The 23,313-nt window shown below is 44.1% G+C and overlaps 1 protein-coding gene across 1 annotated transcript in view; it reads right to left on the reverse strand.

The window, feature by feature from the left end:
• The window catches only part of GRIN2B (glutamate ionotropic receptor NMDA type subunit 2B), a gene marked incomplete at its 3' end in the record, with an annotated part of 196,202 nt that overhangs the window by 142,382 nt on the left and 30,507 nt on the right, over positions 1 to 23,313 (reverse strand). Inside the window, exon 2 of the mRNA XM_082757113.1 lies at positions 19,160 to 19,588. Coding sequence (XP_082613239.1) covers positions 19,160 to 19,570 — 411 coding nt within the window. The 5' untranslated portion in view covers positions 19,571 to 19,588. The remainder of the gene's footprint in view (positions 1 to 19,159; positions 19,589 to 23,313) is intronic.

Genomic DNA, 23,313 nt, shown 5'->3' on the forward strand with positions numbered 1-23,313 from the left:
CTGCTGAAGCTCTCTCTGCATACCAGACAGGGCAAGCAACTAGAATAATAGCATTACAAGAAAGACAAATGTCAGGATCTCAGTAACAACTCGAAGAAGAAAATAATGAAAATTTAGGAAGCAAAGTTGGCATTTGGGATGCATCCCAAGTCCACATCCCAGCACATCTGAGTTCTCTCCCACCTTTTCCAGCTTGCACCACCAAAACCTGCTCATCACCTGAGGATGCTTCAGCTACATCTGTTGCAATTAACAGGAAGTCCTTGGAGCTTTGCTTTGTACTTTTTAATTGTTGTTTTAATTGGCATTTCCTTCTCACAGACATCAGTGATTGAGGCGTCTGTTGTTCCTTACAAGACCTCTGCTGCATTCCCCCCTGTGACCCAGCTGCTGCTCTCTTTGGCAAACCATGACTGCTCCAAGCTATGCCCCATGCCTTGCTCTCTGCTCAAGCATCCTGGTGCAGCTGGACAGGAGGCTACCGGAGACATCAGGGCACTTCCACAGCAGCAATGCAGCACACGGCAGTTTCCCTGGGATGCATGATCTGCTCCTGTGCCAGAGTGCTAACTACTCACCTGCTCAGCATTGCAGCCCAAAAGCATGATCTGTGTATTAGCTCCTCAGAGGCCTGCAGTGTGCTTGCTAGAGGGAAGCAGGAATGGACTAAAGCTGAGTAGATCAATGCCAATATAAACTGAGAGTGCAGGGGAAGAGAGTGACAAAGAGTCTCTGAACCATAAGGACAATTCTAGAAAGCTTCTGCACGTCAGAGTCATGTATCACTTCTGAACCTTCATGGCATCACAGAAATATTAGCTGGACAGGCCTCAAACAGTCCCCTTGCAGTGGGACCATCACCAACAGTAGATTTGATCAGCTGTGGCTGAACTCTGGGCCCTTGTTCCAGCTCTGCACTACCCTCTTAGGTTTTTTTTCTTGTTTGTTTTTTCCATGATGTCTAAGGAGTCATCTTTGCCTCTCATTACACTGTCTGGGACTGCCAAACAGTTTGACTCCATTGTTTCTGTAACTGCCCTTCAGATAGTAATAGGCACCTATACCTCTTACCCAGGTCCATCAGCATCTCTTTACAGAGCATGTGCTGCAAGCTCTGACCACCATCTGACCAGCAGCAGGAGCTCAGAGGGCAGAGCCAAAAAACAGTCCCTCAGGACAGAACAGTGTGTCAGGACCAGCTCAGGTAGCTACTGCAAGTAACACCCATGTTCTACAGGTCTTTTTTTTTTCCTTCTGAAAAGTGACAATTAGTGGGGAACATATTAGGGACCTCTAAAATCAGGAGCTGATTAAAGAAGGTGAAAAGGGTGTAACTGTTAGCTGCTTTTTCCAGTAAAACAATGAGGAGATATCAAACAAGAACGTTAAGGGGCAAGTTTCCAACAAGGTACTTCTTCATCCCATGAGCAGTTAAGTGGTGTTAAGTGGTGTAACAGCTTGTCCGTTGGATGCTAAAAACTTATATGGGTTCACAAATACTAGGAGCTTGCATGCAGGTAACTACCTGGAAGAAAAACCCATCCAGTTTCCATCCTGGAAGAAAAACCCATCCAGTACTACTAAATACAAAGAAGCACCCTCTAGCTTAAAAAGTCCAAAGCCATAACCCACGGGATACTTAAAGAATATTCTGAGGAAGTATCACTACTTGATCCTCTATCTGTTGGATACAGAATACTGGGATAATCAGTCTTTGATGTAAACCTGTTTGTATATCATTATTAAAAAAATGAAATTAATATTTACTGACGTTTGGACAAGTTTAAGTATCCTTGGAAAATAAGGTGGTGCCCCTGTGGTTATGGGTCAGACTAATTCACAAGTCTACCCGCTTCACTTTATTTAAATGCTGTATCATTAAAGAGAATCAAGACTTTTTGCTTCCTGGAGAACAGATGTATGTCTGATCACACCATCAGTCCAGCGTTACACTACTGCCATCCCACAGCAGCCAAAGGTGCAGAGCACATGGGACTGAGCCCAAGGAGTTCAGCCATGGCACATCGCTCTGCTATGCTCTTCACTTCACAGCCAACTGCCCCCAGCTCCAGAGCATCTTTTATGAAAAACAGCAATGCTAAAGCATGGCCAGGCTGGAACAGACTTTGAGGCCAGTTGTCTTCTCAACCAAAATTTACACCTTCATCTCCATTCCAAACATTCACAATCTGCTAATTTTGCTCTCCCCTGATTTCCTGCTCACGGCTATGCATGGAAGTCCCAAAATATACCATATATATATAGTTTAAAAAAAAGGGGGGAGGGGGTCTTGGGGGTAGTAGCACATTTGGCCAGGGGAAAATAGAAGCAGGAAAACCTCATTACATTACCTTTTCATTTGTGCCTTGGTGGTTAGAAAATGCTGGACCGTACTGCTCTGCCATGCATCAGTCCATGACAATACTCAGCCACCCTGAACTGCCCACCACAGGCATGCCTCCATTTCTGCAAGTTTCCAGCACTGCCTATGCCAGCTCCTTTCTCTTCCTACTCCCTCGGTCTGAGGTGTAGTCCAGAGAAGGCAGTCTGGCTGGGGGCTTCCCTGTGTCAGACTAATCCCAGCTGCCACGGGGGGCCTTGGGAATCTGTCAGCAGCCAGAATTAATTGAGCTGGGTCTGACTCATGCCAAATCCTAAATCTGCAAGGGGAATATACAGGTGCAGAAGTGGTGTAAAGGCACTTGACTGCTTCAGTGCAGACACGTACCAGATGCAGGGGGGACAAGGCCCTGTGTCACAATGCCCCTAAGAGATGGATGACTCCTATGGTGCCACTGCAAGTGCTTGCACCATAATGGATCAGACCCTGGGAAGCTAAGGCTGCCCAAGAGATTTCAAGACTTGCCAACACATTTACATCCTCCCCAGGTTTTACTCCAATAACTTTTCTAGTCCTAAAATTTATCTTAATCTAAATCAGCCAAGTGCCCAGCCCTGGCAGCACGGGTGGAAAAATGAGGTGATGGCGCAGAAGGCAATTAGCACCCCACAGCCACACACTGCCTGCCCCCACTAACCTCCCTGCCTCTACGCCCCTCCTCGCCCCCGTCCTGCCACGTTTTCATTGGAGAGCTCAAAGCTCCCCCTCGCAGAGCCAGCACACACAAAGTTGGCACAGGCTTCAGAGGAATTAATTCAGACGGGCAAAGTCTGATCCCTTTCACGGAGCGTGCAGGAGAGGAGGCAGCTCTCAGCACTTCAGACATCAAGGAAGAGGGGGAGAAAGAGATGAGAGAAAGCCTCGCATGGAAAAGGCAGCAGAAAAATGTCCTAATTTGGAGAGACATGCCTCATTGCCATGGCAACCCAGAATCGCCCCTCAGCGGCCAGATCTGACTTCGTATGTGGCGTTAAACGGTTCAACCGTTAAGAGGGAAAAAAAAAAAATAAAGAAAAGATAACGGGGCTGTGGGCTGGAATGTATTTGGTAGCAAAGAGGTTTTGTCTTGGGACTTTCTGACAAGGGACATGAACCTTTTGAGGCTTAAGTTGTATTTCTCTCCCCTGCCCTTAGGTGCAGACACGTTTTTGTGCACTTGCTTGGGCCCTGAAGAACACGTCCTCCCTCCCTCGCTGTACTGCCTTCCCACCCCAGCCTGGCATGTGCCAGCACCAGGTCCAGATCCTGCCTCCCAGGTGACATGGAGAAAAGCCTGGGCCAGCCTCTGGTCCAGGGCCCTGCAAAGCACATACAGGATTGTTTGCAAGAGAGATAAGGGCTGCTGAGCCCGACTGACCAGGGGGAAGTGGGAGAGACAGTGAGAGAATTGTGCTCACTTGAGGTCACACAATGCACATATTGCTGCCTGAGAGAGGCAGATGCATCCCAGAGGTTGTTAATTACTCAATCTTTCCCTGAGGCCTTTCTGCCCACTTTATTCTATGAAGGACTGAACATCCCATCACACCTCCTCTCTCCAGCACCCTTGCCTCTTTGCACCCTCACCTTTGGGGTACCCCAAACGATCCCCCTCCCCACTGCTGACCCTTGTCAAACACCTCCTATCAGTAGGTCTCCTCCATTTCTTTCTTATCCCAGACAGCTCCAATACCTTTTCTCAGCCCCCATGAGAAGACACGCTGATTTTGCAGGGGCTACCCTTCAAAGGCTGCTAGCGCATGGAGGTGGATCACTACAAAGAAGAGGAAGGCAAGGCAAACATGAAGGAAAGAGTACCATAAAATAGCTTTATCCTCTGGAGATTCACAAATTATAACTGAAGGAGCAAGTCCTGGGGGATATGTTCCCAGAAGACCATCGCCTACAGGTTCCTAAGTGCAAAGAGGTAAATTGATTGTCATAACAAGATCCCTATCACCTCGTAAGTGTCTAATCTACTCATGTCAGCTCATTTCCATATCCAATTTATTCATCAAATGAAAGCAAAACATTTGGCCAAAAGGATTCCTTGATAGCAAGGATGCATGCAGCATGGAGAAGGACAGGATGTGCTTCCACATGGGCTCAGTTATACAGCAACACACCTACACGTTCCCCACGCTGTTACCCCTTCCCATATAAAAACACTTCTCTGGCCACAGAAACCCTAGCATGCCAATTGAGAAAATCCTTTTCCTAGTACTGAAGGCTAGACTAGAGCAGGAGATAGGGAAACTGAAAAAGTAACTCACTCCTCTACCACCAACGGGAAAAAAAAAAAAAAAAAAAAAAAAAATCAACGTATGATTTGAGAGATTTGTGTGTTTTATAGCAGCACACGGCAGGAGATGCTGGCTGGTTCCTGGCACTCTGAAAGCACAAAATACTTCCCAACAGCTTGTATTGTATATTACTGAGTATTATTACAGGCATATCTCAAGCCATACAGCAACACACTATTGGACTAGCATAGTGACCAGTGAGTGACACTGTTGGGCAGAATTGTAGCCCTCAGCACAGCAGGAGACAAATACTGCTCACAACCTCCTCCTCCTCCAGTGGCCAGGATCACAGCATGCTTTTGCCAGTCCATTTTGCCTTTGTTGAGAAAGCTGACAGCCACAGCTTCAGTTTATAACAATTAAGGAGATGAAACGTAAAACCCACGCATGCACATAAAATCTTTCAAGGGAGCTCCAGCAAGGGCAGGAGGACTGGACAGAGAAAAAGGCTCTTAGAAGCCATGGTGAAGATGCGCCCTGTGGATTCACGCCAGGACATGGAGACAGAGAAGGTTAACGGCATCATGGCTCATTGGGGGAGAATGGACCGTGGGCATGAGGAGCAACACAGCCTGGTGAGGTCTCCAGCCATTCGCTAAATGAAGCTGTTCCACCATCTGCAAGCAAGCATGCTTCGGCATTAAACATTTTGCATGATGGCCTAATTAATGGAGCACAAAGTGACTTATTAAATCTAAATTAAGGAAACAACTGAATAACAAAAGAAAAAAAGTGGTATCTCTGACCAGGTAATGACTGTATCAAACATTTGGATGTGCCCAAAGCCCAGCAAAACTCCCCTAGCAGATTCCAAATAAACAAAAAGTTTATCAAAATATAATCAGATATTTTTAAAATAAAAGAGAGGGAGGCCATGAGTGTATAGGAAGCCTGTAAATGACCAGAACTAGCAGAAATATAAGGCTGGCTCATTACCATCTGTCCAGTTCCTTCCCATCTCCTTCCACCTCAGCAGTGCTGTCTACTGCAGGTGTGCACATATTCCAAAACTTTGTCAGTTCCATTACAAATTATTTTAGTGTTGATATTGCAGCTGCAGGAGATTAGCCCATAGAGCAAAAGAAGATTCAGTGCTCAGAGATCTGCTCAATGTTTGCTCAGCACCTCCCTGCCCTGCATTTCTTCACCTTACTCTTTCCAGACCTTCCTGTCTCTACCTCCCCCAGGTGTCCAGGCCTTTAAACAAACCCCTTCCTCTAGATCAAGGGATACATAAATCTCTTGTTTTCACCTTCAGCATGGCACCTCCTCAGCCCACCTACTGCTTAGACCATGCCTTGATCTCCTTCAGTGCCATTTGAGGCATGCAAGTCACCACAGTTTGCTGTAGCCTTGCAAAGAATAAGAAAGCTCAGGCAGACCAAAGGCAGAAGGTGTGCAGAAGGAAAGTAGGGCAGAAAACAGATGCCTGCTTGTCAGTTATGAAAAGAAAGTAAGGCGTAATTCACATTTTAAGTGCAATTTTTAAGTCTCTGTGTTGAAAATATAAAGTCACGCAACTTCCTCTTCCACAGAGAATACTAACGGAATAATCCAATTACTGCTGCTGTCATCAGGCTAATTTTTTTTCTCAAGAGGTCTGTTTCAGGATAAAAATATTAAAATCTTCAAGCCTTGTGCCATGTTCTCCTTCAAAAGCTAACCAATAGGAGCATGAGACACTGAACAAGTGTCTGCTCATGATTATGTCTCATTTGCTTCCGTGATCCAAGCCACCACGGCATGTTAGTGTGAGTCACGGAGCGCATACATGTGCGCTGTGCACAAGTGTGAACCGAACATCCAACCCCAGGAGACAGCGCAGCTCGCATTGCATGCTCGCCTATGCAAATCACAGAGCAGGACTGCTCCGGGTGAATCACAATGAGTCACCCTGCAAGCGTGTGGCAGCGATGGTAAGCATGCTGCAAGCGTGTTTGAGACATGCTGCGCATGGGTCACTTGTATAGAAATCACAGCTCATCAGACACTCCAACGCAGGGCTTTGCTCACCTTCTATGTGTGTTTTTAGCTCATTTTTGCGAGGAAAAGAAGCTTTTGCAAACCTGGTACATGTGTTCGTGTGTACATGAGTCAGACTTCCCAGCAACTCTTGAACCTGCTGGCAGATTTCCACCTGATTTGACAAAGGGGCAGAGGACTCAAGGAGAATTAAATTCTTACAGTCCTGTACAAAATAGAGCCTGCAACTGCACGCAGTCCCAAAGCCTTTGTCTGGCCACACAGCAATGTGTATGATTCATCCAGTCACAGGCACACGCTATGGCTCACTAGGCAATCGGATAAATTTCATCTTGGCCAGGCAACATGCCTATGGTGGGCAATCCCTATACACATAGTCCTTGGGGCACCACAGTACATCTCCCTTCTTCCCAGGCAGTAGCCATAAAATACAGAGTAAACTGTGGGAAAAAAAGCAATAGAGGACCTGGGAGGAATTAAATTCCTGTAGGGAGAAGGTGTAGTCAACTCCTGGAAAAACTGAAGTTTCTACAGGCACACCAACTCCTTTGGACTGGACATATCCTGGTTGAAACAGGGTAGTGGGTGGAGAAATTAGGTCCTTTCAATGCCTCCAGTCCTCACCTTTGTGTAAAGGCTGAGCTCAGCTCTTCTGAAATCTCTTCACCCTGCTCAAGTTATCTCCTCTGTGGATTCTCTGGTGTCTACTAAAGGATGAGCTCACATTACAGTCTCAGCATATAATTCAGTCAAAGAATCAATTAACCATGAGACATGTATCCACTAAAAACAGGATTCACTCATTTGGGAGCTGACAAAACTACTCCTTCCTACTGTCCTTCCACTCACTCTGTCTTTTCAACAATCTATTCCAGTGTCGGGTCATAAAATTCACTTTTTTGTGTACCAGATATAGGAAAAAAAAATAAAGAAAAGCCTCTAGCATAGATTCTCAAAAGCGATGAGGGACTCTAGGTGTCAATTCGGAGATATGACATGAAATACCCAACTTCCAGAAGGTAGAGATGCTCAGCCTTTTTTCAAATTTGGGCTGCTTTAACCTGCTTCATATTGGATGCCAAAAGAAAAAAAAAAAAAAAAAAAAAAAAAAGCACTTAGAATCACTGTTCATACTCAAAAGACTTTAGCCTACATCTTCAATTTCCAGTGCTCCTTGGAGGGAGGCAGAGCCCACCCAGATAGCAGGTGTCCTGTGCCTGGCATCTTGGCACACAGTACTGCATGGAAAAGGCTCTCCACTCCACCAGCCCTAATGCCACCTGTTCCCCAACCTCCCTGCCACCCACCCAGCACTGCTGTGCTGAGGAACAGGCTGAGCCTGGCCCAGAGCCCAGGCCGTGAAGGATCCCAAATGGAGCTAGGCAACTTCAAGAAACGGGAAAGCAGGCACTTCTGAGATTCTCTCTCTACGCCATTATCTGGCGAATACACCATTATCCCACAAGAGCCTCTCTCTCCCCTCTCTGAGCAACTACCTCCATTGTTAAGAATCCACTGACTCTTTTTTTTTTGTTGTTGTTATCTACAATACCTTCATAAGAGGATCATCTTCCTTACATTTCTTCTGTGCTCTGCTAGGTGCAGGTTTGTTGTGTTGGTTTTTGTTTTTGTTTTTACTGCCTTGAGTAGATAACTACAAGGTATTGGTTACCATCAGCTCAAGTGTGTTTCCCTGAAAGGACACATACTCTCCTCTCTCAATTGCTGTCCATACTGCACCAGTGACAGGAGATTCCCTGCTCCCAACAAGCCTTTCTGAACTGAAAGTGATGGAAACCACTGTATTTCCCATGGAGTGAATCTCAGCAGGAGAAGGCCATTCCATTCAGAGAGAAAAATCATTTATTTCAATAGGTTCAGAATTACACAGCCGCTTGCATGTACAAATATTTCTGGCTATAGTGATCTTACCTTACACTCAGGCCCATACAAAGCATGTGAACCCCATGATTTAGGAGGCTTAAACAGAAGTTACGTCAATAAATGCCTCCCAGATCACTGACCTCTAATAAATGGAAAAATGTGGTTAATGTAGCACACAGAATACTGAAACTTCATCTCAAGCAAGTTTGTGTTGGAAAGAATGTTAGACACACACAATGGATACTGAACTCACTGGGGAATTCCCTCTTAGATTAGCTGGGACAGAATTATACGCATCATTAGGACAGGTGCAAAGGCTTAGAGTAAATTCATGATGTTTTTCCTCAATTCCAAACCCTTCACTAGCCCCTTTCAACGAAGGTGCAGACACATGGCCAACCTGCTAAGCACAAACCCCCACCAGATGGCCACCACAAACCCTCACACAAGTCATCACCATAGCCAGGTGCTCACATCCCCACGGTCCACCCCTAACTGAGGTGGCAACAGCAATTACCCCAGCAAGGCCCACACAGGCTCAGCAGCCTTAGCCCTTGGCTGGAGAGAAGCAAGAGGCATCATGCAAGGCTTTCCCCAGGCTTTGCCTCCTGTTACCCACTGGTCTGTGACGTGGTACAGGCACCACCAGACTGTATGCTCGACTGCGGTGAGAGGATCACCAGCCTGTCAAGTTGGTGATGTGAAGAACAGTATTAACTGAGTAATTAAATCATTTCTGTAATTACTCTCACACAGTTATAAATAATGTAGTCCCACACGTTCTCTCTGGAAGCCACAATAGCAAGAGAATAGAGGGTGAGGGATGCAAATGAAAAAGAAAAAGCAGAAATAATAACAATAATAAAAACACTTAACATTTATACCATACTTTGCATTTTCAAAGCACAGCGCAAACAGTAATTAAGAAATGTGTAGAGTGACAGACAGAAGCGGGTGACAGAAAGGAAAGGAGGAAAAGGGAAGGGAGAGGAAGGGGGCAGGCATAGCACTACAGGCCCCAGCAGGCTGCCAGCCTGGAGGACATGCTGTCCAGCCCTGTGGCCACGGGGCTCCTCAGCCCTCACCACCACACCTCCCCAGTGAGCTGGGGAACACTAGCAGGACCCTGCCTCACTGGAAGCAAGCAGCAAAGTGAGCAGACAAAGCACTGCACTTGCCCTGAGCCAGGGTCCTGGCAGGCCATGGGGGCCTCATGCTGGCTAAGGGGCACCTGGCTGAGCATACCCTGTGCATACACTGGGAGACCCACTAGCCTTTCCCCAGGGGAGCACTGATGCCACACCCCTGCAGAGACTTCCCTTGCACCCTTCCTCACATCAGGTTTCTGGTCCTAAACTACTCACCCACTGAGGTCCTTCACACACTTGTCTTTTTCTGTGCTGCACAGTTCTTCCTGGGTGTATTCTGACCAGATCTCATAGGAGAGCACCTCCAGCCCCAGCACAGCCTGTGCAGCCCCCAGTCCAAATGCAGTTTTGAAGCACAGCTTCAAAGGACAAGATCTCTTCAAGAGATTTGTAGCAAACATCTAAAAAGATTCTGCTACATATACACAATTTCTCACAGCTTATACCAAAGCCAAACTTGGAGCAACCTATGCCATGCAGCAGCAAAAGCACATTTTGATTAAAAGTCCTTCCCTACAAGACATCTCCAGACTCCATTCCTTGCTCTAGAGGCCAGTGATGGTCAGGCAGAATTGTTGTAAGAAAACACACTAACGTTTTCAACATGAACAAGTCACGTATCTTCCTTGCCACATTTTTAAGACAGCTATTTTATTCTCCAAATAAATAGAAAAATAAATCAATCAGCTTGAGGCATACACCTGGCATAGGAAACTTTGCTCAAACACTAATCGTCTGGCAAAGTTACAGGCAACCCCCAAGAGGATCTTATAACAGGGAATGCTGGGCAAGCTTACAATAGACGGTGCTATCAGCCCTGCATACAATAAGCTTTCCTGCATGCTGCAGCTATTCAGCCACCTCTAATGGGGGTTACAGCTTCTCCTCCTGGAGTACAGATTTTCATATCAAGCATTGTATTTACTTCAGCTAGAAAAATTCATTAATTGCTCCCTGGCAATTAGGTAGCCTTTAGCTTTTGTACAGCTCGAAGTACTTTACAAAAACATCATTACTGTCTTCGTACAAAGGGCAAATTAATGTAGACAGAAGTTGAGTAGCTGTCTCAAAGTCATGTAGAAGGCTGTTTTAGAGCAGAGCTGCAATGAGCACTCTGGTCTACAGGACTTATTTGATTCTGCTGGCCATAATGAACCCCTTAGATCAGTCCTCCTCATTGTGTGTTCTTTTGATTTTGTTTTGTTTTGTTTTTCCATCTTGCCTTTAGACTCTCTACCTCCTTCGTTCCTCCTCCCCCCCCTCCTCTGAAACATACATTTGTTATCAGGAATCTCATAGATACACAGCTAGAAGCTATTACCAAAGCACAGAAAAAAAAAAAGTACCTCAATAGAGTATTTGGTGTATATTTTTTTCCAATTACCTTCAGAATTTTATTTAATATAGTCTTCTTTTTCTTCCTTACACCCCATGATCCTAGATTAATAAGAAGTTTTCCTGTAACTGATCTTTGCCGCCCTTTTTCTCCACCACCTCTCTAGCCATATAACACAATTCTCTAGCACTTCGTTCAGTCCTGGCTGAAAACCTGGTTGAAAAAAAGCTGAAGCAACATGCTTTCCACACTCTTGCACAAGGAGACTACAGCACATCCTAATAAAACTCAGTGTCTGAACTTTCTTCTCGATACACATACAAATGATATCTTTTCTCAATTCATCCTGTCTCTCCTTCTGGCAACTCCCTAAGTATAATTTTCTCTAATTTTAGTCTTTCTCTGTTCACTGCATATATAAATCACACCCTGACTCATTGTTCAGCCAATCTACAACATACACGTATAGCTGTTCCAGTCTTTCTTTATACATCAGTCCCTCCAGACCCTTAACAGGCTCACAGACTAAAATAATATCATTTTCTGTACTGTTTTTCTCCCCAGCCTGTGTATATTTAATTCCCTTAACTTCCTTCATAATCCATCCCATCCAAACTTGGTTAATGAAGCAAATAAAAGGCAAAGAGAAGAGATTCCCTGAAAAGAATTGTTTCTCCCTGTCCTGCGGTTACAGGGGAATGATACGCAGATCTAAAGCAGCAGCATTGGGCAATTTCACACTCCATGTTTTCAATTTCATTTTGAGGCCAGTTTAGGGTTGGGACAATTTGAGTGTAATTAATTTAGATTTTGTGAGACAAGTAACTGCTTGGGGTTGTAATAAAGGACTGCCTGCTCCAGAATGAAGAAACTAATCTCCTTGTCCAGCTGGGGATGGCACAAATTGATTTAATATTTTTGTGTTGCTTGGGCTTTTTGTGGTTTTACTTGTTTTTGGTCTTTTTTTTTTAGTTTATGTTTGTCTATTTTGAAGAAATAGTAATAATAATTACAAGTAATAATGAGTCAAGATCTCATCAAGCTCTCAGATTTTCTGTGGACAGGTGCTCATGGATTTGGACATCTACCCAAACACCAGCAGCATGAAAGTCATGGTTAGAAATCTAGTAAGAAAGAACTTTTCCACAAAAGCCTTATTACTTGGCAGGACCAAGCTGGGTGGGAAACAACATTTTCCTCAGATATTTCAGTACTTCTATTTCCATGTAGACAATGACAACACCTCATTTAAACATTAGTAGGAAAGAAGTTAACAGTTTCTTTTTCTCCCAGGCAGGTTGCAGGGGTTGCATGAAGAGCTAGGCAAGGAAAGGTCTTCTGACACTCAAAAGAAAACATCACTATAACAACAGGAGAAAACTGAGTACTCCTAGAAGAAGAATTATATGACCCAAAATAAAACAGCTTATAAATAGCTACAAAAGTCTGATGTAAAGGAATCAGACTTCAGGTTTGCTTCACGTACATCATCTGGGACAACTTCTGCCAAGGGAAGGAATTGACTCCCCCCTGTAAGCTCCTTCACATTCTGCACCCTACTCCTGTTCCAGCACTGCCACTGCTCAAAAGCTCCACATGGTCATTTAACAGGGCATGAGCCTCATGGGAGTCCCTCCAGATTTCCCCCTCCCCAGCCTTGTGCCATTCAAGCAAAGATGGTGCCTTCAGGCTCCAGGCGTCCAAGGCTCACGGTAGATATGAAGTGCATCAAATAGAAATGATGAGGAAAAAAAGACAGGAATATCTGCAGGAAAGCTATGTTTACCCTAAATACGTACCTAATACATACATAAAAATAAAAGTGGGCTTTCTTGTTGTTTTGTTGTTTTTTTTGTTATTGTTTTGTTTTTAGAAAAACTTTGAACTCCATACTTTTCTCTTGTGACTGTCAAGAACACTACTCTACAAGGAAGTGAAAGCCTTCAAATGGCATTCCCGTTTGAAGCATGTGGGAGAGAAAGTAGAGAGAAACTTGAAAAATTTAGAAAACATGCTATTGTATTATGATATTTAATAAAAGAAACAATATATTTCTTTGAAAGGTCTTTTTTTTTTTTTCTCCATTGAAATAATATTAACAAGAGTACTCAAGCTCTTGTTTAGGAAATGAGAGTTAACATTGAAGGATTTAACGGCCCTGGGGAGAGGCTAAAGCTCTTAACAGTTCATTTCCAGGTTTCCTAATATCTGAGGGATTTTTTAATGCTGCAATTTATTTGTAAAGTAATAAAAAATGTTCTAGGGAAAGTTTGAGATATTAATTAAACTCCACAGAAAAATGCTACCTATATTTCTTTATACAAAAAAAATATTTTTATATGGGTGGATTCCACACACACAAACATAAATTACTGATCCACCTGGCCTATGATTACATGTGTATACTCAAGAGAAAAGCAACACTGAACTGACATACAATACAGGCTTTTATTCTCTATATCTGTGACCTACCTTTTTTCTCCCTCTCCAATTTTTACAGCAGACTTATAGTTTGAGGACACATGAAATTTAGTTCATTACTTGTGAGCTACACAGAGCTTTCATTTGGCAGCAAGAGGAAACAAAGTACCAAAAGCAAAAGAAATAGATTAATCGTGTCCTGAATAAAAATACTAAAAGCTTGAAGGGGAACTGCTGATTTTTATTTTTTTTAAGATCAAATTTATCTTTGCTAATCACAAGATTAGTCTAAGAAACATTTAGGCTATTACTATCATCAAATGCATTTTCAGAGAAATGAAAATGCCTTGTGAAATTACATCAACTGCACATCATTTTGGAGGGGAAAAAAGGGATATAAGTCTTCTAACAACACTGAATTGTACTCTTTCAACATTTGCAGATCAAAATGCATCTTTCTTCCCTTCTAAGCATCATTTTGTTTGTAATTTATTTCACTTCCTTTCATATAACCATTCAAAAGGAACTTTTCCTGTTGTTTTTTTACTGAATTTTTCACACAAAGGCTCTAAAAATTTCTGATGACATCCCTCATGGAAATGAATCAAATTTCCATCTGAAAAATGAGGTTTGCATTCCCCATGCATCTCTATTATTTAACCTTTGGAAACCTGAGAGTGAAAGTGCTTTCCTTTTAATTACAGATGTACTGCTTTTAGCAGCACTGTCCCAGTGTCTTTGACTTTGTCCTGGTTTTCAGAATATATCAAGGTGCTCAGCTTATCCAACTAGTTTTGGCTTCCCTCTACCTGCAGCATCATTTTGCTACACTCTGACCTATAGCTAGATCCCTTCTCTGGTGCTTTACACCCATTGACCAAGTTTCAACATGCTTGCTCCCCACTGAAATGCCGAATACCACCATTGCCAAAGCAACATGGCCCAAGCATGGAAAAAATCACCTCAAAGTTCAGCATTGAAACAGAGAGAGAGAGAAATCTTGGAAACCTGACAGAAAACAAAAAGAAAGGGGACAAGGACTTATGAAGCAGAGCTGGCAAGTTAGAGGAAAAAGTATACCTTTAGTGTGAATGGGGGGGTGGGAATGCAAGGTAGTAAAGGGAATAGTGGAAAATTCAGCTCTATGCTGTGTAAGAAAAGAAAGGAGAACCTGGCCCAGAAAGATCAAGGATTTTAGATTTCAGGTTAGTTTCACACAGCTTTTATATAGATTTTATTATAGACATAGCCTTATTTCATAGATTATTCTTCCCTATCATTTTATTTCCATCAACATGGCTACCCTGTGTGAACAAATCTCAGAGAAAATAGCACAGGACTCAAAGATAAAGGACAACAGAATCACACTCCTCTTCCAATATTTTTCCTGGGTGCTGCTTGTGCACCATTACATTACTATAAAGCTGAACAGGACAAGCAGCTTTAGTAAAGCATGAAACCCAGCAAAACTGCAAAAAGACACTTCTGCCAAAAATGATGGTCACCAGCTATGCTATAAGGCAACCCAAGACAGTTTCTGTTCTTACCTTTTCTACTTTCATTACCAGCAAGTTGACTCTCCCTCTTTTTAAAAAGAAAAGTCTGTTGTTACAAAACAAACCAGTCAGCCAAATGCTGTGGTTGTTTTTTTTTGTCATGAATCGAAGTCTTTTCCAACACAGTAAGTGTCCTAAATCTGAACAACAATTTACTCTTCCTTTAAGATGCATATAAATTTACATCGTTATTATTTCCTTTTCTGCAACTGCACCTCTACCTCCTAGTTCTGTGAAAAAGTGATAGAAGGCAATATTTAAAGTATAATGAAGAGAAGCTCATCCCAGGTTTCCAGTCTCAGGTCTGCAAACACAAGATACTGGTTTGAGTGCTTATCTGAACTGAAGCTGCATTTTTAGCCTTGAAGGTTTGCTCCCATCATCATTCTCCTAACATAGAGCATCCTCATCAACCAACTATATCCACATTGTGATAGGACTGAATTTCTGCTTTTAAAAACAACTTGGGAGACAGGAAAAGTAATTTTAAAAACTGGAATGGGAGCAGATGTCACTGGTCATGAGTGCTTTGCAGTCCTCTGGACATGTGGTTCTAATTCCTTTTCAAGGTGTCAGCACCAAAACAAGAACCAGATAAATGTTCATTCATAGGACTGAAAAGGGTGCAGCCATTCTTACACTCTACCCCACAACTGCAGGACTTGTTCCTCTGACAGGAGCTAATATAGGGGCTACTGAACCCCCTTAGCCATCACTCCCAAGCCATCCAGTCCCATCAAAGTGACTGCTGCAGCTCCCAACACTTGGCATCACTGCTGGCAATCTCATCAGACTAAAAGGACTGAACCAGTGGTGAGGAGAGTCTCCCTCAGTAAAGAGGTCTCTCCAGCACTGGAGTGCAGCACAGGGTGTCTGTGCTGTACCAGCTTCCTGGAACTAAACCCAGATCTCAGTGTACACACATCATCTGGTCAATTTCTTCTGATGCCAAATTAGACAGATTAAATGCAGCGCTTTGTAACAGCTAAACAGGTGGGATTAGAGACATGACCACCGAGGAGAGAAACAGCAAAAACATATGCAAATGACTATATAGTTATTGTTCAGGGGAAAAATATGGAAAACAGAAAGTCTAAATATTATCTACAAAATCTAAACAGATGCAATATTAAAGAGCACAAATTTGAACAAAACAATCAGGAAATCCAGATGTTACATTTTCAGCAGCACACCTCCACCTGCTATGTTACACCTAGGGCAAGATTTGTGGCACTTCACTTGAGGCGTCAAGAGCAATTTGGAGTAGAGCCTTCTTCAGTAATTAGTGGGGAGACACAGGACTGCCCTACAAACATTTCATTGCACCCCAAGGTGCATGGGGATGAACTGTCCTCAGGTGGTGCCTCCTTCCCCACTGATTGTAGCAATGCGATGCCTAGACCTACAGTTAGCAAACTTTCAGATGGATGTTAACTGAGATGAAGGCAGCCTATGGTGCACGTTGTACAAGGTTTCTATCAGGGGGTGGGGGCATAAATTCAGGCTGGAAATCCTTTTTTTCTTTTTTGCCTGTCGTTTCGTGTCTCAATTCACCAGCTTTACAGAACATTACGAAGTTAATTTCACACATGGACCCAAATTTCCTCACAGACACACTTATCAAACCCTCATTGAAGGTTAAACAGAATTTCTCATGCTCCTTTAGGGAAGGTGGTTCAACTGAGGAGGTTTTTGCTTTAACCACCAGAGAAGGCGTCAGCAGTTTGCACTCTTCTTTAGGTTTGCATTGATGCCACTGATCGCAAACACACAAGGAGCACAACAAAACTCTAGGTGCAGGTCTGAACCTGTGAAATGCTGAGTGAGTTCAATCACAGCTGACTGCTGTGAGCATTGAAGGGATGCTGAAAGAAGCAATGTGTCCTTACGGGATCAAACCCCAGCCATACAACTCATTTGCAAACTACATGACTAAGGGTCAGTAAAAGACAAGCCTCTGTCAAGGCCCTCTGTGGAAAATAGATTGTTAAGGACTCACCAGTCAGACTTCAGCATTTTCAGGAGAATATCAATGTATTTACTCTCCACCATATTTTAATTCAATTCATCAAACAAATATTATCCATTAAAGATTGTGCACCTGTGAATCAGAAGCTCTAAAGGTCAGCCCTTTCGATTTATGCTGAAAAGAAATCTTGGCCTTTCCTAAAGCCACAGATCTTTGTATGTATCCTGCTTCTCCTGCCTGCAAAACTATGAAAAGGGGAGCTTGATAAAACAAAGATCTCTATTTATAAGGCTTCCACCTTTGAGCTCCCTGTGGGCTGCTTGACTGCCAGAAGGCTCTTTAGAAGCCAACTGGTGGAATACACAGGGTGGCCGCTTGAGATGCCACCTTCCCAAGGAGAGAGGAGAGAGAGGCAAAGATTTTTCTTTTTACCAAGTTCAATAGGCCAAATTCCTCTTTGAGTTACAGAGGCGTAAATTTGATCTAATCCTACCATAGGCGGTGGTGCTGTGCTGGATTTACACCGCAGGAATCAGAAATCGGAACTTGGCCTGCCACGTTCAAAATCGCAAGGACCTTTTCCCAGTGCTTAGGACGTCTGGCAACAGAGACACTGATGCTTGTTCAAAGAGGATATAAAATGCCACCATAAGGATGAAATGCAGCACTAAAAGTAATGTTCTAGACCTGTTTTGCACAGACACTGACAACCGTGCAATGCAGGAGAGCAATGAGACACAGAGTTGTTGCCTAATTCTTCTCAAGAAAGAAAAGTCTCATTGCGGGTAGAATGGGGCATAATGACTTTATCACAACTGTAACTACTGAAGGACAGAGAAATAAATGCCTGTGATTCTATTACTCAATGCCTACTTTAGTTCAGTGACTGATCTGAGAAAATAACCTGCATATTAAATGTACATTTGGCAACTGAACAGCCACAGAGTGAGAAAATATCTTGTGATTAACCTATTCCCAGCTACTCACCTATGATGACCTGCACTGAATTAGTTACTTGCAAGGTAAATGGAACAGAAAATGCCCGATTTCTCAAGTCCACTAGATCTTTCTGAGGAAAAGTTGCCACATTGGCCAGCTTACTTCCCCCCCCTCCCTTCCCTCAATTACACCTGATTCTGCCAAGTGAAATCTCTCAGATTTGCTGAAGAGTGACCTGCAAAAGGAAAAGACTGTCAGCTTGATCCCCAGATTGTTTCTTTATGAAAGTGTGGTCAAGAGTTTCTTCTCAATAAAGGGGCTTTTTTTGCACCAAGCCTGCAGGAAAAAGGGCAGATCACTTCTCTTGGATATTCCAGCCAGCCCACAGCAGCTTGGAGGCCACTGTCAGCTGCACTGGCCAGCCCAATGCACACTCAGGCGTGAATTTCTGGGTCCCCTGCTCCTCCTGCCAAGGAGATTTCTGTCAGGTCCAGCTGTACACCATGCATGCTCTCCTAAGCTGACAGTTACCAGCTGGCCAAAGATGGTGCTCTCTGCATCTTGCCGTGTTCCAAAGCAGTGGCAGGAGGGCCTGTTTGTGCAGTTAACTGCCAAGAATACTAGCTTGGGTTGGGGAAAACAGCAAAGCGTCAGTGATATGACGGAATAAAATAAAGTGGAAACAGCTGGACTGGTTCAGACCAGTTATTTGCGTTAGCTAACACTACTTAACTTCAGGAGCTAATGAACACTTCTGAGAGATGATAGCTTTATTAAAGATTCAATTATTTTTCAATTAAGATGTAAGAGCTGTATTAAGCATCTCTGAAAATGCCACAATGTCCTCCAGCTCCGTTCAGGGAAAACCCAAGCTAGCATTCTTGGCACTTTCAAGGTAAAACACCGGCAAAAATAAAACCTTAAAAAAAAAAAAAAATCAGAATTGTCAGAGGCTCTTTACACTTCTTAAGGAAGAAGAGAGCTCATTCTTTTGCAGCTCTCTTCTATCTGCTCCTTTCCCTTCTTGGTTTTTCCTCTGTTGCAGATAATTCCACATGATTAATAGGCTCTTCTCAGCAGTGCTACACACAGTTAGCTCTTTTAATCTCTCTTTGAATCTGAGTCTCTCTAATCCCCTAGCCCTTCTGCCCCAGGAGACTCCACCTGAGGATCACAGACTCAGATAGTTCTCTCTGTTTTAAGTTTCAATCTGCGGGTTTACAACAGAAGTTCAATTTACCTTATCTGCCATGATCATAGAGGAGCCTCCATGGATGCCCAGGATGGGAGTGAGGGTCTGGGCAGAGATGAAGTCCAGGATCTGAGCAATGGCTTCCTGGTCTGTGTCATCAGCAAATACCACCCCTTGAATCTTCCGATCTGACATGAGGTCACAGATGCGGGTGATGATGCTCTTGGGATCTGTCTCATTCATGGCCACCAGCTCCACCCGGGGCACCACTGAGAGGTGGTGGAAGTCATCTTTCTCGTGTGCATCTTTGATGGCCACTTCGTCTGAGGTCCCCACCAGGATGACTGCAATGCCAATGCTCGGGTGGCTTTTCTGGGCATGGGCCCCGCTCCCTGTTGTCGCGAGGACTGCCAGCACCAGCCAAAACTTTGGAGAGTAGCACTCCGCCCTGGGCCTCATCTTCGGATCTTACACTCCCTAAACAAAGGAGAAATAAAAGGAACGGGGGACAGTGAGAGAAAGAAAGTGATTAATTGATAAGTCAATCACGCACTCAACCCTTCAAGGCAGATCCATCGATCCTCCTCAGCCGCTGCCATCCTCCCACCAGCCCTTCTTGCTCAACGCCCAGTCCTTCAGCTGCATTCAGGGCTCTATTAAATAGTCAGAGGGACTCAAACTGAGTCCCAGTCTCTACCTCAGAGTTTGCAGTCACCTCAGAGAACAGCTGTCAGCAGAAGATGGGATCATGTCATCTCTCAGGTCCCATGTCACACTGAGACCAAAGTCAAAACTGATTGAGAATTGTCCTTTGATGGCTGTTCAGCTATCTTCATGAAACTAATTGCTTATGTCAAGCCCATGTCTAAATGCTTGCCCTCACCACAAAGGAATTATTGATGCTTGTGATCGGTTTGGCCTTCAGCTGGAGGTATAGCAGAGAGGCTGAAGGGACCAGGCAGACAGGACACCCTGTTACTTTCTCAGCACAGTGCCTCTAGAATAAAGCGAGGACAATTGTCAAGGCCATTAGATGGATGTGGGAGTGAGTTACTCTGTGTATGCATTGCATGCAGCCTGCCTACTAAAGGAATACACACTGCTCCAGTCCGTAGTAGTTCATTAGTCATATGCCTTTCACCAACACAACATCCATTTCTTTTTAAAATGCCAAGAACACAAATTTTCCTAATGGTCACAGCTAAAAATGGACCAGCGTAACATGGGGAAGACATTCCCTTGAAGACTCACATGCCAAGTCTTTTTGCTAAAAAGGAGAAAAATCCAGAGAGTTCATAAAGGTTCACCATCAGCTACCACAGCCAGGGATGTTACAGGGATCTTCTCCCTGAACACGCCCACTTTATTTTGTAATCACAACAGCAGAAATGGAAAAACCCAATGAGGTCATCTCTCCAGCCCCTGCCTGAGCAGGACAGCTCCCTGTGGGATTGTTCCTAGCTCTTTCTTTACTCAGTCTTGTTTTAATAATACCTCACATATCCACAGCTCTTTTCATCCTCAAGGCACTTCACAGACACTAATGAATTAATACTTGCAGTACGTATGAGGAGTAAACATTATCAAAATCCTCCTGGTCTGGGGACACAAACAGAGCAGTGGCAGTCCTGTGAGAGGCAGCACTGCTCAGCACGCCCATCCAGGGCCACTTTGCTGTCCCAGGAAGATGCCAGGCATTTCAAACTAGAAAAGACTTTCTATCAGCTCTTCATGCCCATAAATCTGCTCATCAACAGCCAGATACACTTAGAATAAACACACCTGCCCTGCATTTCTTTGCACTACATCACTGATCCTCTAATCTTGGTGACCAAGAAACTGGAACCTTCCATACCCTTCACTGCTGCACGTCTCTCTGTCAAGTGGGTAGCAGACTGCAGCAGCAGGGACAAAAACAGCAGAGTTTTTTGGGGAAGTTGGAAGCCCATCCAACAACCCCACCGAACGCCAGTCACCCCCAGAAAAAGGGCACAAGGGACTCCATCATGCCCTGCCCAGGAGAACACAGAGGCTCAGTGCCTGCTTCCTCATTGCCATGCTAAGCAGAGAGAATGTATCCTGCATTATTATTACCAGACAAATAACCACATAATAAAATAGATAATAAATATGCACCGGAGGAACCAAATCCACTTAGGAGGCTGAAAGGAACCACGGGTACGAAGCAGCAATCGATTCTAAACTCTGACGGATCCACTTTCTGAGAGACGCTCACAAGAACCAAGGGACTTCAAGAGTTTGGCAAAATGAACAGCTAACTTCATTCCAGCAGGACTGTTATCCTCCAATTACGAGTCACTAAATTAAATTCCTTCACAGTGAAATGCAGTCCCCACTCCTGCAATGCTTTATTAACTTTAATGCACTCTATACGCTCGCTGTCTCTCACTCTCTTGCTCAGTCCCTTTAATGCTATATTTGCTCTCTTTAAAATATGTCTCCTGCGATCTCTGCAGAGTCTCACACTGTATATTATGCTTGGTTAGGCAATGGCTAGCTGTGATGCCCAGGGAGCAGTGTAGGTTTTTCCTAGCCCCTCTCCCACCAGGAATACTTTACAGGGCCTTCCAACACAGGGCTCAGAGAGCAGCAATGCAGGAGCTATGCAGGCAAATGAGGCAGCTGTCTGCTTTCACACCCGAATACAGACTTCTCCCACAGGAAAAAATGCTGGCCGAGAAACCCGTTCCCTTCTCTTCACTTGCACCAAAGCCAATAAATCTCTAGCATCTACCTTCAAGGACCAGCAGATGAGAGCACAGATCCTGAAGAGCACTTAAGTACCAACCTACTGCATGTCTGGCTCAGGGGATGTGCCCCCCAGACAGATCTTCTCTTCAATACAAGATGATAGGGTTCCCTGTAAAGCACCACCAGACATCCAGCCTTCAGCCAGAGACACAGGGAGCAGCCAGGCCTAGGAAAAATCTAATCTGAAGAAGTCATCAGTGCCTCCACAGCTGACCTGGCATCTCCCTCCACTTTGGAACCTTGGCCATGAGCCCTCTCCAAGAGCAGGAAGAGAGATGCCTGTGTCCACCCAACCACCCAAGGCACTTTTCCTCTGTCTCTTGCTCATATACGAGTTCTCTGTCACTCTCACTACATGTTTGAGGAACACGGATGGCCCATATGCCAGGAGCCAGCATCCATCTGCAGCAATTACAGGTACCAGGTTCAGACTGGGCCCCCTGGCAGGACAGGATGCAGGGATGTGACAAGGCAGAATGCCAATAAATCACACCGAAAACATGGCTGGGGGTACCCCATTAGCTCCACCAATCAGCCCCAGAACACTCCCACAAGGCAGCAGCAGGTTCACAACACAAAGATATGCTGCTTAAGTGCAGGCTGTTGGAGATAGGAACAGGCATCTGGGTATCAACCCCACCTCTCCTTTCTCCTCTAGTCTGGCTCACTATCAGCCCTTTTTGAATGTATGCTAGTAAAGTAAAGGGGTACACAACTGCAGACTTATTGTAAGACTAAAGTGACCCCATAACTACTGTGAGAAGGTGTTTTTGCATACACAGCAGCAAGTTTTATCCATTAATTTTGGCAATGTTTAAGCGCAGAAGTTTGAGACATCCAAACAAGGAAACACTAGAGGCACGATAGGGACCCTCCTTGAGGGCTGTATTCTTTTGTCCAGTGAGCATTTGCAAATTCACATTGAGAAATTCATAAGCACATGACAAGCTTGCAGTTATAAAACAGGAAATTTGCCACTAGTTGTTTCAAGAAACTTCAATATTCCTAGACTAATTTCACCAGTCAAGAATGACTTTAAAAGTGGGCTATGATGTTTTATGACAAAATGTTTTACGTGAGTAGTTTTTTCCCTTGCTGGTGATGTGGGGCAGCATAGTGTCTGGGAGGCTTTTCTGTGCGTTTGCCACTCCGAAACAATTCGGCAATTCCTAAATTCCAGTCTGGCCAGTAACATCTTTCACACATTATTCCACACTATTATATTCTCCCTTGCTCGCTGGTATACAATATATGTCAGGGATATTAGACAAAGTGGTTTCACAGACATATCTATATTTAGGTATAAACATGCCTGTAAAACCATTATACCTCTATAATCTCATTTTACTTACCAATAAAACACATCCACCATTGTAGAGGAATGCAGCATCTACTTAATGCTGCAGAGCAGTGTTACACAATCACTGTAA

The sequence above is a fragment of the Aythya marila genome (assembly GCF_965140915.1).
Source record: "Aythya marila genome assembly, chromosome: 1".
In the NCBI taxonomy this organism is placed as follows: domain Eukaryota; kingdom Metazoa; phylum Chordata; class Aves; order Anseriformes; family Anatidae; genus Aythya; species Aythya marila.